The sequence below is a fragment of the Calliphora vicina genome, chromosome 5 (assembly GCF_958450345.1).
Source record: "Calliphora vicina chromosome 5, idCalVici1.1, whole genome shotgun sequence".
NCBI lineage: Eukaryota > Metazoa > Arthropoda > Insecta > Diptera > Calliphoridae > Calliphora > Calliphora vicina.
In genome coordinates this window covers 76,765,090-76,781,554 of record NC_088784.1, presented here as the reverse complement: position 1 = coordinate 76,781,554, position 16,465 = coordinate 76,765,090, and the positions used below count along the sequence as shown (strand labels likewise).

Below are 16,465 nucleotides of genomic sequence, written 5' to 3'. Positions count from 1 at the left end.
TTAATGGCTTAAAATCACATTAAATTGTGAATATTTTGCATTTATAATGTAAATTCATTGTTTATTTAAAATCTTACAATATTATAATGGTTTAAGGATTTTATATTGAAATAAAACATAAATTTAGCAAGCGCCCTGAAGCTCACTTTATATTTTATTGTTTAAATCAAACTGTATTGTCGTCTCACTCTCTAACTATGGTTGTGTGCTTCTAACAAAAAGTAAATAAAAATTTAATTTAAGAAAAATATTTAATATCAAAATAACCATAAAATTAACAACAAGTACAGCACACTCTCTGTCTCTCTCTATGTCTCTGTTTATTTGGATTTATTTTTATTTCTGATTTAATTTCTTTATAAATATAATTTTAATTTTCTTAAAATATCGTAAGAAGTAATCATCACTCATACTAACATTAATTTCTTGTTGTTTTTTGTTATTTTTTATGTTTTTCTTTTCTTCATTTATTATTATATATTTTCATATTTATTGTTTTCTATTATTGTAATGAGTAATAAAATATGTATGTACTATGTATGTATTTGTCTTTATAATATAAGAAATAAGAATAAAACAAACTTACCGTAATATTTTCTTCTCTTGCTCTTTCAAACTCTCATTCTCTCTCTCTCTACGTTTGGCATCATTCGCTATTTTTTGCGGTTTGCTGTGTTGTATGAATTTCAAATGTAATAAAATAAAATAAAATCAAAATGGAATGAAATGAAATAAAAACAGCTGGTGGCATTAATAATCAAGGAGGCACAAATATACACGATTTGGATACGAACAGCATCAACAGTTTGCCACCAGATACTAAAATAATCGAACAGACCACAGGCAACGAGGTTTTAATCATGAACGCCAACGATGACGATAGAACGGCGAGCTTCTTTGCTCAACCAGGCATTTTAGCGGGTATGTAAAATTATTTTAAATTTAAAAAATTATTTTATGTTTTTTATTATTTTATTTTATTTGTATAAGGTTTCATAGCCCCCCTCAGTACTTTCATAGGTGTGGGAGGAGTTTGGGATGCATTTTAAAATGCACATAAGTAATGGATAAATATTCATAAAGTCGATTTCAAGAGATTATTGCTGTGATGGCTAGATGTAAATATGAACCGATCATAATTAATGACAGTGCCAAATTTTATAGAATGATCTTTAAAATAGTGACCAGTACTTTGATCACAAGATTTTTATAGACTGTTGGGATGTTCTTATTTTGATTTTCGATGCTTTCCCAGGTCTAAAATTGTTATGTGTCATCTAAATATCAATTGTTAGAAACGTTTGGAGGTCAAACATTTTATTTAAAGTTTCCAGTTTTGGATATAGGGGTCAATTATGGACCGATCCTCACAATAGTTGATAGAAAGATTTAGGTTCACATAAAACTTGTTTACGTCCAATTTCATCACTATACCACTACACTGTGATAGTTGAAAAAACTGTACCCGTCGGGTGCCCCGCATGAGATGCTACAGCATCAGCTAGTACCACTGGATTCAGCTTACTTGAATTCGGTTAATCCGCCGGGTGCCCCGATTGACAGAAAAAAGTGACGAATTTGACAATTATGAATGTTCAAGTTATTTTGGGACTAGGGACGAATATTAGTACTTTTGAATACAAACAAGTACTTTTCTACCTGAGAAAGTATCCTACTCTTTTATTTCTATAGATTTGAATTTCTAATTAATTTTAAATAAATTCTTCAATCCTCTTTTAATAAAAACTTCCCCTACATATAGGAAAATAATTCAAAATAACAAATCCAAGTGTTATTATATGTATATTTAATTGTGGTGGTTTCTTGCGGTCTACGTAGATTTCAAAATGTTTGAGTCATTTGGAAATGTTTGCTGATTGAAATCAGTATTACATAGTATTTTGTTTGATACATAATATGTAGTACATACTCAGTGTTTAAATAAAAAATTATTTTAAAAACAATTACAAATGAAATTGTGATAAAATTAAAATATTTCTCTAATATTTACTTATACTTTGTAAAATTTTTTTGGGGCAGCTTATCAAGTGTTTATTAAGAAGTATTTATTGACAGCTTTGTGGGCAAACGTGCTAATTGTAGTTTTTATTTAAATTTAATGTTTAATACAAAACGATAATTACAAGTAAAAGTACATCATTTCAATCAAAATACTTATACGGTTAATTGGATTTTTCTTATTTCTATGCTTCAGTTGCCTAAAATAAATTTTTATAATTAAACTGTGCTACAAAATATTGTAAATATATCCAAGTGAATTAGTTTAGTTTATAAATCTGGTTGAGTACTTCTTCATCCCGCTTTTGTAATTATGAAAATACCTCAAAAATTTGGAATTTGTATCAAAAAAAAGTTCCAAAATTCACACAAGATTTGAATTTGCTGTCATTTGTGCAGTAAAGAGTTGCCAAACAAAAAAAAAGCAATTTGACAGCTGACATTTTATTAGCAAAGACAGAGAAATATATTTTTATAATGAAAGTTTGGTGGCTACAATTCTAAAACTTCGTACCAAATATGGTCGGAAAATTGATTTAATGTCGCCAACAGTGAAGATGGTAATGGCACATTTCTGGGAGATTGGATCAATTGGTGATGCTAAACCAACTGGCCGTCTGATAACTAACACTTCAGATAAAAATATTGAAGCAGTGCGTGAGAATATTGGTTCAACTCCCTGAGCAATAATTCCTGGAGCTTCTCCATGCTTACAAAGTTCAATTGACACAACATACAAGCGAAGAAAGTTCATTGAATGGACTATTGGAATATCAGCAAGTGGATGCTGATATTTCGAGCATAATCATTCTTAAAGACTTGAAACACCTTGAAGACTTTGTAAATTGACATTTCCTGATCGTATAATCTTTTGTTTCGCTGATTAACGGTCGAATTACCGCATTAGTGATCGAATCGAAAAATAATTTCGATTGCTAAATTATAGTAAAATTACTAAATGTCTTGCTCGATTTCGAATGCGGTAATTTGGCCAAAGAATTTGCACAATGTCCACAACATTGATGGCCGAAATTCAACGCTACATCAATGAAATTCAGCCTCATTTATGCCAAATAACCATGGATTGAAACATTTGTACAATATAAATGCATTCAAAGTATTGTCCATCCATCACCTTTTTCCATCTTTCTGGCAACATATGGATTTCGAGCCCAAGGAACTGCTCATGTCTTGAGGCTGAGAACGAATCAAGCCAATTTCGGATACTCTCTTCCAAAGTGAAGCCTATGCCATAGAGAGTGTTCTGCTTCGATTGAAATAAATAGTAGTCAGGCAAAGCTTCCTAACCACTTCTTTCTAAAAAGTTTTTAACATGTATTTCAATAGGTGGCATAGCGTTATCATGATGGAATATTTCATGTCTGGCCGCACATTCTGAGCATTCTTCGGCCAATGCTCGCTTCAAACGAATCAGTTGTGTTCGGTACAGGTTTCCTGTGATGGTCTGGCCAGATTTCAGCAGCTGATAATAGATATTATCCTTTTAGTCCCACCAAATACAGAGAATTACCTTAGCGCATGGATATTTGGCTTTGGTGTCGATTCGACTGGTTGGCCGGGCTTCACATACGATATCTTACATTTCGGGTTATCGTAATGGGTGCATTTTTCATCGCAAGTAGCGTTGCGTTGAAACAGCATTTCCGACATACAATGGTCAAGGTCTCTCGGCTTCAATTCGTATGGTACCCAATTTCCCTGCTTTTGGATGAATCCTGCTGAACGTTTTGAAATTGCTGCTTGAGTTGATCTCAATGATTTTACAAGCTCTTGCTGATTTTTACAACAATCTTCATGAAGTAATGCCTCCAATTCTTGATCTTCGATCTTTGTCTTCCGTGTCAAAATCATCCATTTCTGAACTGCATCTCCCGCACGTTGAAACCGATTGAACACATCGGTATACTTTGGTGAAGGATATATATGATTCGGTACAGCCGAATATAGCTCATTTACTTGTTTTACGCAAACTTCAGATTTTAAAGGTACAAAGAATTACTCAACCAGGTCCACAACCTATATTAATTTATTTTATTAAATTAAAGCATAGTATTATTAATTGATTAGCTGCAACGACACAGATATTGTGTTTATTCCAGTATAAATACAACAATGGATGGAGGTAGTCAATCTAGCTTAAGGCATAATCGTTTTTTTTTTAATACCAATCAATGTATGCACATAATTATTTAATTAATATTAATGTAATTTTTTTCTTTAATTTATTTTTTTAAATAGCTGTTATTGGCGGCGCTGTTGTTGGTCTATTGTGCGCCATTTTGGTTGTCATGTTCATTGTTTATCGCATGAGAAAAAAGGATGAAGGTTCATATGCTCTCGATGAACCCAAACGATCACCTGCTATGAATTCCTATGCGAAAAATGCAACAAATCGAGAATTTTATGCCTGAGATAATGCAGAACGACGTTATTAAATGAATTTAATACAAATAAAATAAAAAAAAAAACTAAACAACACAAATAAACAAAAACAATATAACAAAAAAATAATAAAATAACAAAAATAATTACAGAAAATGGATTTTAAATAAAGGAAAACCAACATCACTCTCACACTTTATACAGAAAAAAAACTGAAATAATGAAAACACAAATCTTTTTTACAACAAACACTGCTTTAAACAGCAATGATTTAAACAAAAAAAAAACAAAAACAAATTAATTAAATTTAATTATGTATTTAATTAAAGTAAAGCAAATTTATTAGCAGCATCATGAACATGAAGTAAAACTCTTTTTTTCTTTCCCTCCCCCTCAAAAAAAAAAAAAAACATTTATATATAATTTTTCTATACAAATACTTATTTACTTACATACATGATAAATATGTATATTTTCGAAAATATTAAAACATTATCACTTATATCTATAAATTATTATTAACATTTATTAATTTAACAAAATTTTTGTAGAGAAAAAAATTATGTATTTTATGGAAAGCAAAGAAAATTTAGTTTTTGTTATGGAATATTTTCATTAATTTTTTAAAGGTTTAATAGAAATGATTTGATTTTTCAAAATATTTGCCCAATTCACAATTGATGTCGTAGTGTTGTAGCATTGTATGTCATAAATATTTTTCAAACTAATTCTACGAAACAAAAGCAAAACATTAATAAAAAAACAACAACGATACAAACAACGATACGACACTACGACACCAATTGTGAATTGGGCAATTGTTTCATTTAAATTCCAAAATTTTATGTATTGAAAACCTGAAATAAATATTGTGATTTTTTCCTAGATTCTGGCTTTCTCTTTGTTGGACATTTTAGGTATTTGATGTTGTTTTCCAAATTATTATGACAACTTTGGCCTGCCTAAATATTTGAACAACTGTCATTAGGTTGGCAGCAGTATGAAAATAATCTTAGGTTATCACCGGCTAATATTTGACCAATCAGATATATCACAGGATTATGAGATATATCAGAGTTTTTATATGGGCGTAAAGTAAACAATCATTAGGCATCTAAAATATCCAACATAATGTTTGAAAATCAGGGAAAATTTTTGATAATTTGAAAGTATGGCTGACTTCATAAACGCAATAATGCAATTACAAGGCAAAGCAATACTTTGTGACATTCATGAACGCATAAATGTTAAGTAAAGAATCATAAATAAAAATAGTTCAAAAATTTGACAGATGTTGCGCATGGAAAAGCATTGCCATACAATAATGAACTTGCGACATTGCCAAAACAAAATCTATTACGTTTATGAACACTATGCATGGCAGTGTTGCTTTGAAAAATGCGTTTATGAAGTCAGCCTATGTATTTCGAATATAAATTTTGAAAAATAATTATTAGCACACTTAATGTACTAATAATAATAAGTACATTAAATTGTTTAATAACCTAAAACTATTAAAAAATATTCAAAATTTTTGAAGAACATTTTTTAACAATTTGAAATAATTCGTAATATTCGTATCAAAAACTTTGAAAATTATTCAAAATGCAAATTACTAGAACAATAGCTTTGTTTATTAAACAAAAACTATTAGAAATTAAAAAAAAAATCAAGATTTTGAAAAAAAAAAATTTTAAATTTCTACTAATTTTTAATACATTTTTGTTATTGAAAAGACCTAATGTTTCAGTGTTATAAAAAAATATGACACTGCTGCAATATAAAAAAAAGCATAATTTTCACTTTCTACTGACCCGTCAGCATTTCTCAAACATTTCATCAAATGTCAGATAGACAAAATCAGCAGTTTGTCATTAGTATTGTCTTAGTACCAAAATAATACAGGGTTTTTATGGAACTCTAAACAAAGACATTTAACATTTGAACAAATAATTAAGAAAGACAGGAAGTGCCACTGAATAACAAATTTATACTGTCTACTATATTCTGAACTTTATATGACAAAGACATCTTTATAATAAAAAAATAATCAAAATTTTCGTTATAAATATCTTTTACATTCAACTTTATTCCTTTTCTCACTTGACCATATCACATAAATATTTTGAATTTTCATTTAAAATTTCGACAAAAAATATTTCTGTGGCCTTTGAACAAAACAACTTAAGTGAAATTTTCAAATTTTTCAGCAGAGCGTAAAAACGAGAGAATTGATTTGATCGATATTTTTTTTATTATTTGTTCTTAAATCATTTCGTAAGCTTTGTAAAATTCAATTCAACAGTTTTAAGTGAAAAATTCACTTAAGTTGTTTAGACAAAAGTCCACAGATTTTGTTTTTCTTAAACTTTATTTAGTTATTAGAAAACTTATTTTAGGAATTATTAATGAATTACACTGTTTTGCAAACTAAAAAGTATTCGCTAAAGGCAGTTTTCTTTTCTGGCAAAAGATTTGGTACTTTTTCCGCCCTCTTTTTAGAATATACACCCCTATTGCGAATCAATATATCACATGAAATATTTTCCATTTTCCTTTTTTCGTTCATCAACTTTGTTCACGTGAAAAAATTCCCTTGCTCTGAAATTTTTAGATGGAATTTTGTAAACAATAAGCAGCTGCTACGAACAAAATTAACTATTGTGAATGAAAAGTTCATGGGAATATCTCGGTAACAATTTTCCCTTCGAGGGAAATGGATATTTCATGGGAACAAAATGTCACATGTTATTGCCGATAGGGGTGATAGTTTATATATACTGAAAAATTGTCCAATTTGTTTTAAAATATAATTGGAATTAAAATATTTATAAGTCTCCCGAAATATTGGACATATATCCAAAGTCTCTTTATACTATTGGTCAAATCTTTAATTTGGTACTAAATTTATCTGCAATATATACCCATTGTAATACTAAATAATAGGGTCTACTTAAATCTTTTTCCAGAAAAATAGCGTTTTAAGTGTATGTAACTGAGAGGCCTGTTTAAGAACTTCGAAAGCCAATTTTTTTAATTTGAAAATACATCCAAAAATTTGCAGTATTAACAAAAATTTGTTTTTTTTTACTTCAAGATAGAATAAGTAATAGCTGGATTAATTTTCTTACCAACCAAATTGCAGTAAAATGTGTTCGTCTAAACGGCCTCTAAAAGACCGTTTACACGATCGCATTTTAATATTCTGTTGTGTAACACACTTGTTGGTCTAAAGGGGCAAGTTGTCAACTTTTATGAATAATTATCATGCAAATATATACATTATTTTTAATTTTCATAAAAGCGGTTATAATTTAGTTGTTATTGCTCTCCAAATTGCAGTAAAATATGTTCATCTAAAGAGTCTTTAAAAGCACATTTACACGATCACATTTATATCTTGCTAAATGTGTCAAAAGTGTGAATAATTTTGACCAACTTTTATGAAGTTTCAACAAATTTAAACAAGACTTTTAAGTTACACAAATTCACTTAAGGTTTATAGAAATTATTTGGCAGATCAGTGTTAATGTTTGATAATCTTGATGTAAGATTTCTCGAATAAAGCTGGATTGTCTGAAAGTTCTGAATATTAAAACATTTCAAAAACTAAATTTTCTTGAAATTTATTAAGTTACCTAATTAGGCTTTCCAAAAACAAATTACAAACGAAATTGTATAATTTAAACTTAATCATAATGGCAAATTTTATTATCCTAAAAAAAAAATGTCCATAGAAATTTATTTTTAAAATTCCTATATTCAAAAGCTTTAATAAATTTATAAAAGTTTTATAAAACAAAATTTGTTTTATAAAACTTAGATAAATTTAAAAACAGTTTATGAATATGGGTAGGAAACTTTGATAAAACAAAAATTTCTCAAATCTATTATGAAAAACTAAAACTCAAAATTTTCTAATTTTTTATTTTAAACATGTATGTAATTGTAAACAATAATTAAATTTACAATTTATTTTTCATTATATTCTATACTTTTTTTATATATATTTTGTCTATTAATAATAATAATAATACAAAAAAACTAAACTACTAAACACACACTCGAAAAAAATCAATTATAAGTTTAAATATTAAAATAAAAACAAAAAAAGGAAAAAATTATAAAAAAAAGTAATTATATAACATAATTATATATTATATAAGTATAAACAAAAAAAAATAAATGTAATATTTAGTGTAATTCATATATAAAGATATATATATATAAAAATGATATAAAAAAACAAGTATTGTAAGCTGAGAAAAATATTGAAAAACAAAACTATTAGTTCTTAAACAAAAAAAAAAACAACCTTAAGAAAAGTATATGAATATAAAAAAATTTGGAACCTCTTTTTTCCTAAACCCCTCCTTTTTCTATGCAAAACACTTTATATAGACATTTTGAAAACTAACAATTAAAAAGAAAAGAAATTATATCATTACTTACATAAACAAAAGAACAAATAAAAATACTAAAATGAATTAAATTGATTTTGTAAAATTTTTAGAAGAAAAAAACCCAAACAAACAAATATATTAAACCAAGTAAAATTATGTAGAAAAAAAAATGGGAATAAATTGCAACAATTTAAATGAAAATATTAAAGTTTAAATACAAAGTCAGCTTATAATTTTTAAATATTAATTTTGTTTCGAAATTTTATAGACAAATTTGGAAACTTTTTCTGTCACTATATATAGTTTTAGGGATAAAGATGATCTACATTGTCTGTTTAAACCTAGCTTAATATCTAGGTTTAACTGAGTATCATTTGCAAGTTAAACCTAATTTAGAACTCTCAGAACACAAACAGCTGAAAAAATAAAATAAACAATTCAGCAAAATTGGTTTTTATTTGCTTAATCCTAATGAATTTGTAATATTCATTTTATTCACTTTGTTTTCACTTTTTCTTTCATAAAATTTAAAGTATTGCCATATTTATATGAAAGCATTTGAGGAATTCATTTATAATTTGACTGAAAAGTAAGACAAAGTAGGCAGTTTGTAAACCAGTAGAGAGAAAAACAATCATTTTATAAACCCCGGCTATATTTGTCTCATATTTAACTTAACAGCTTGTTTAGCTACGTTTAACTAACAACTAGCTCTTAAAGGTTTTATTACCTGAAAATTATTGAAAATCGTTTACTGAATAAATTTCGTTTGTTATCAGTGTTTTTAAAGGTTTATGCATTTCAAAATTGTAGCTAGTTTTTGGGTTTTTTCAAATATCCAAAAAATTTAAAGTCTTTAGTATTGCTGAACATAAAATGAACAACAAAATTTAAAGTCTTTAGTATTGCTGAACATAAAATGAGTGTTTCCATAATATGATAAATTCAGAAAAAAAACTTAATATTTTGAAAAATTTTCAAAAATTTAATTTTTTTTGTTATAAATAATGAAATAACTATAGTTTTATACTAACTTTAGACGATCACATTTTAAGCTACACTTTTGAAACAGTAAATTATAAAAGATTTAGATTTAATTCTTTTTATTTTTTAAAAATTTCCAAAAAAAAAAACTGTTCTCAACCGCAGTTAATTTTATTATTGTTACTGTCCATATGTATGTAAAATGTGTTCGTCTAAAGGTCCTTTAAAGGCCACTGTAGACGATTGCATTTTAATATGTTACGGTCTCATTAGTGAGTTTTAAAATGATATCGTATGTCATGGCTTTAAACAGCACATGCTTTTGGAAAAGTGACCAGCGTTTTGGTTTATTCCCGTATTACACCTTTTAAAGTTGAAATTCAGAAATCCAAATTAATATTGGAAAAAATGAAATAGAATATGAGAAATCCAATTTAATCTTAAGTAAATAGAAATTGAAATTAAGATTAGCAAGTTAATATTAAGAAAGAAAACAATTGAAATTGAGTAAAATAAAAATTGTAATCGATAAATTAAAACTTTCGATGACATTTTTAAACTAATTTTTTCTTATAAAATACCCAAACAGAACCAAAAATTCAAGCACATGAACATTTTGTTTAAATTTAACTTGAAATTTGAAAAATAATTGAGAAAATTTAAAATTTTTCAAACAAAAAAGAGAATATTATTGAAATAAAGTGTATTACAACTCTAATTCAATTGCTTGATTATAATTGACTTACATTTGCTTTCAACTTGAATTCCAGTATTGAGTATATACTACCATTATGAATTTAAAATCCAATAGAAATTTATTATTTCTCAGTATTAATTTAAATTTTCTCAACATCATGTTGTATTTTCTCAATTTAAATTTTCATTTTCTGAATATTAATTTCGATTTCTGAATTTTTATCAATATTTAATTGGATATCATAAATTCAATTCGCTTTTTCTCAATACTAATTTGTTATTCTGAATTTAAATTTATATTTTCTTAACATTAACTTGAATTTCTTGATTTCAATTTGTATTTATTGAGAAAACAACTACTTAATACTAAAATATACAACTTGAAGTTTATATCAAGAAAATTGAAAATGAGAAATCGATACAAATACTAGGAAAAAACAACTTTAAATTGAGAAAATAAAAATTATAATCGAGAAATAAAATTTTTTAAATAATTTTTTTCTTATAAATTCTATACACGAGTATGAATTTGAAACCTAATAGAAATTTATTATTTCTCAATATCAATTCAAATTTTCTCAACAAAATTTTCATTTTTCGAATATTGATTTAGATTTTCTGAATTTTTTATCAACATTTAATGGGATATCTTAATTTCAATTCGCTTTTTCTCAATATTAATTGGCTATTCTGAATTTCAAATTGCATTTTCTCAATATTAATTTGTATTTTCTCAATTTCAATATGAAATTTTAGTTTTTACTCAGAATTGTTCATAATTAATCAGAAAATCGAAAAAAATATGAAATATTGAAATTTTGAGTAGGGAAACTATTTTCTTAAAAACTGAAAACTGGCAAGATGTACACCATTTCAAATTGTAATTGGCCACACTAGAATTTATTTAATTGGCAACGTTATATTTTAAGACCCAATTCAATTAATACTGTCAACACATCCGCTCACCACAACAGAGCTGTAAATGAATCATTCTTTTTTAAATTTTAATTCGTTACGAATTAGCTAAATTATGAATTATTTCTTTTCACAACAAAAAAGAATTGAATGCAATTTGAATCAATTCAAACGAATTAGGCAGAAATGAGTTGCAATTCATTTACAATTCAAATGAATTCTTAAAATGAACTGGAAATGTATTGCAATTCACTTTGACAAATTCATTTCAATTGGAAATGAATTGAAATTCATTTCTGCCTAATTCGTTTGAATTGATTACAATTTCATTCAATTAATTTTTTTGTGTGAATAATTCGCGAATTAATTAAAAAATTAATGATTAATTTACAGCTCTGCGCCACAGGGGTATAATCTGTGGGCATACAAAAAAACCTGAGATATCCTCTCACTTTCTTTGAGATTTTATTAAATATCAGCAGGACGAACTCAGCTGTTAGCTATGACATTTTAATGCTATTGTCAACCAGCTGATATTTGGCATATGAGAGCAGGTTAAAAAGTAAGCAGAGAAGTTGAAAAAGTTTCAATTCCAACACTTTTCAATGGTCGTGGTTTGAAAAAATACAATTTTCAATAGGCAACGATGACAATACTTGAATTATGTTTTTGACAACATATTTAGGTTATTGGTTATCTAATTGTCAACTATGGATAACCCCCTGTCTATACCTGATACATTTTCATCCTGATAAACGTCAAAATGGTTGTCCAGATAAAAAATTATCAGGTCTCTCCACTTATTAGTATTATTGCTTTGTTATGATCAAATTGTTAGTGCTTTTGCTCAGACAACTTTGTCTTGACAACAAACGTCCTTAAATGTTATGATAAATATTTGTCAATTATAAACAGGGGTTAGGGTCAGATACAGAAATAACGGAAAACAATTTTTAACAAAAATGTTTGTATGAAATTCACTCAGTTTTTAAATAACTATTTTGAAAATTGTTATTTGATAGTGTTTCTGAATCAGGGTCTAAATATGGAGTGACATTTTCTATTATTTGATTAGACAAATTTGGAACTTATGCATGCTTTTGCTAGTATTATTGAACTTGACTTAATAGAATTTTCATTATGAAACTATAAATTATCCCCCCCCCCCCACATCTTGACAAAAACAAAACGGCAGAACATAGCACAAATTTGTTCATGTTCTTTGGTGTGGGGAAAACGTGTCGATGTTCATGTTCATAGTTTTCTTTGTAATTTTTAAAAATTATGTTGTTTTAAATGAGAAAATTACGTTTGATTTAAGACATAGTGGGAAGAAGAATTTGTCTGATAACGTTGTTTGAACAAGAACATAACATGGACAAGAATTGTCCACATGAATAAATTAATATGCGGACATGAAATTGAGGCCTCGTCAAGACCAACAGAATTAATTGAAAATTGACATTCTTTAATATTTCTTTAAATTTTTATTGAAATTGTTGCAATTTATTTCAAAAAGCCCTTTAGAAATATACAAAATAAATCCCTTAAAGTATAAATATAAACAAAACTAAATAAATAAATGAAAATAAATAATCTTTGTTGCAATATTTTATGTCACCCTATAATCAAAACCTTAAAACATAATCATGCCTTCTATTTTAATTTAATTTGTTTACATTTTACTTGATTTAATTATAAAATTGTTTTCCTAATTATTGTTAAATGGAAAATATAATAAAAATGCAGCTTTTTTTCTGAAAAAAAAATAAAAATAAAATGAACAAACAGTCAAACTAAACCACACACCAAACACGGCAGCTAATGTTTCAACAAATGGCATCTTTTACTTTTTTTACAAAAGATTAAACAATAATTTTAATTCCCTTTTTTTTGTTAAAAATTCTCATAGCCAAATACTGTTTTTTGTTCTGTTATTAAACATAAAAACCTAATTATATATATATAAATAAATAAATAATATTATAATAACAAAAAAACACACTAAAACAAAAGCCATACTAAATAAAAATATTTAAAAAAGAAGAGAAAAAAGAAATCCTTAATAAACAATTTTATATAACAAAAAAGAAATAAAATTTAAGTTTATATTTGTGTTTAAATTAAAATGTTAAAACTCTCTACAAATTTGACATAACAATAAAGAGAGAGTAGGAGATTAACCGCAAAAAAAAGGAAGAAATCTGTCATTTGTAAGCAATTAATTGAAAATTTAATTAAATATAAATTTATATTCCACAAAAAAAAGAACAACCTTAAATTAATATTTAATTAAACTTTTATATTTATTTTTTTCTATTCTTTTTTTAATAAATATAAAAACATCAAACCAATATTTTATATTCATTTATAAATATTTGTATTTACTTATATAAATAATAAAATTTTTTTTTTAATTTCTATTACTTTGTTTTTGTTGGTCTCTATTTTTTGCTCCCAAATAAAAAAAGAATTGAAATAAAAAACATAAGCAAAACCTTTGTATGATTTTCCAAAAACAAAAAAATTAATAATAATTATTATAAATTAGTTTTACAACTAAAATTAAACATCATCAACAACCAACAAAATATTAAAAATACTTTAAACAAAAAAACAACAAGAAAACAGTTTATATGAATGTACTGAACCAGAAAAAAAAATTCAATTGGTTTTAATTTGCTATAAAATATAATTATTATGATTATTATATAAAGAAAAAAAAAACACAACCAGAAAAAATCATATAAAAACTCTAAAAAAAACAGCAAAATGTATGAATAAAAAAATAATAAAAAACTATAAAATAACTTCAATAGCGTTTTATTTAATTAATTAGCTAATGAATGTATTAAACTAATCTCACTTAATTGGGAAAACAATTCGCAACAGTTTTTGATAGCATGCTAAAAAATATCACAAATAACTATGGAAACTATTAATGCTAGCTTTATTTTTTTAATCTCACAATATGTTTATAATTCAACACAATCTTCTTGAAAAGGAATTTGCTTCTTCCAACCGTTCCACTGTGTTTTAGAAAGTTTTTATTTTGGAAATAAATCTGGAATTTCAAATTTTCTATTCCGATCGGTATGCTCCAAGAGCGGCGCTATGGGGGCTCAAAACAGAGTACATTCAACATGTAAAATTTTTATGGGTGGATTATGGATGGCAACCGAACTTCAGTTGCGTTGTCAGTTTCCTAAATGGTATTAAATCGACCCATTACACAAGTGCCATTTTTTTGTTTCAAAGATTTTTATATTTTTGGAATGCGGACACCTAAGGGACTGACAAATTTGTCCGGTTTTGAGAGGTGTCCGCTATTGAGAGTAGAAAATAGTTCCAAATAATTTTTTTGGGACTGAAAAAAGTGTCCGTTTATGGGACTTATCCGCTTTGCTATTTTTTGGTCCGCTTTTTTAAAATATAGGTCGTAATTTTAGACCGAATGGAATCGAATTTATTTTGTTAGTTAGACAACTAAATTATAAAAGATTTCAGAGCAATATCGATTATGGATCCAAAAATTCAAAACGATTTTGAATTTAAAAATTCAAAAAATAGGTGCTTTTTGGGCGAAAAGATGACTTAACTCTTTTTTTATTACAAAAAAAACTTTCTTTGAGTTATCTTTACTGAGAAGATTTTGGTATACAAAACATGTCCTATTTTTCTAATATGTCGCCCCTACGCTTTTCGGAATTTTACCTATTTTCTATCAAAATTTCAACTTTGGGCCACATGTTCTATTTATCCCCAAAGTATTTTCCCAGCCCCCAAGGAAATATGGACCCTATGGGCAAAATTGTAAAAAATACAATTTTTTCGATTTTCGCTCCAATTTTTAGGAATTTCGGGGTATCCCTTTGACCTTTTGACAGGTTTTTTTTACACTTTGTTGTTTAGAATGACAAACGTTGAAAATTTCATTGAGTTTTGTTAATAAATAAAGATTTTATTACACAGCCCAATTATCCCAGGGAATTTTTTCCCTTTTCTCATTTTTATACCCTCCACCACCACAAGTGGTGAATTAGGGTATATATAAGTTTGTCATTCCGTGTGTAACATTGAGAAATATTCATCTGAGACCCATCTTGATCCTTATGAAATTCTAAGTCGATTGAGCCATGTCCGTCTGTCTGTCCGTCTGTGTAAAACACGCTCACGTCCCAAATACGTAAACAAAATTGGTAGACTTGCAAAAAATATGTTTATTATTATCCTAAGCAGTTTGGTATTGAAAATCAGCAAAATCGGTTCAGTAGAACCATAGCAATGAACCAAAATGTGATACAACCTAAAACAAAATTGACAATTTTCACATATTTTTGGTTATTTGTGTAAATATATTGCAGATAATACCATAAAACTTTACACACGTTATTTTTATAATAAAAGGACTAACTCTGGTGAAAATTGTAAGAATCGGTTCATGATTTCTCCTAGCCCCCATACAAATTTCTTCCCGAAATATGGTTCTATGATCTATAAATGCCTTCAGAATTGCAGTATCCATACAAAATTCAGCAAAAATAAGTTTCGTGCTAAAAGAAATCACAACACTAAATTTTTTGTGGATCGGCCCCCATATAAAGTTCACTTCCGAAAATCACTTAAATTAGCATAAATATCGCTATACCCAAACTCGCTATACCTAATTGATGATCGGCCTATAATTGGTTATAGCTCCCATATATATCAACCTAAAAAATATGTATGCAGGTGTAGGGTATTTAAGATTCGGCAAAGCCGAATATACCGTTCTAACTTGATCCTATTCAATTTCTATATTAAAACAAGTAATAGTGCTATATTCGGCTGTGCCGAATCTTAAATACCCTTCACCAAATTATACTTCAAAATTTTAAATATTTTTAGGTAAACAAAATTTAATTTTTTTTACAGTTGTTTTTTAAATTTTTTGAAAAAAAAAAAATTTTTTTTTGTTTGTTATTTAAATTTTTTTTTTTAAATTTAAAATTTTTTTTTTTTAAATTTAAATTTTTTTTTTTTTTTTAAATTTAAAAATTTTTTTT

General features: G+C 26.8%; 1 protein-coding gene across 1 annotated transcript in view; it reads left to right on the top strand.

The window, feature by feature from the left end:
- The window catches only part of Sdc (Syndecan), a 510,046-nt gene extending 505,254 nt beyond the window's left edge, over positions 1 to 4,792 (top strand). Inside the window, exons 6-7 of the mRNA XM_065514507.1 lie at positions 742 to 921; positions 4,279 to 4,792. Of these exons, the coding sequence (XP_065370579.1) occupies positions 742 to 921; positions 4,279 to 4,451 (353 nt within the window). The 3' untranslated portion in view covers positions 4,452 to 4,792. The remainder of the gene's footprint in view (positions 1 to 741; positions 922 to 4,278) is intronic.
- Positions 4,793 to 16,465: the final 11,673 nt, after the last annotated feature.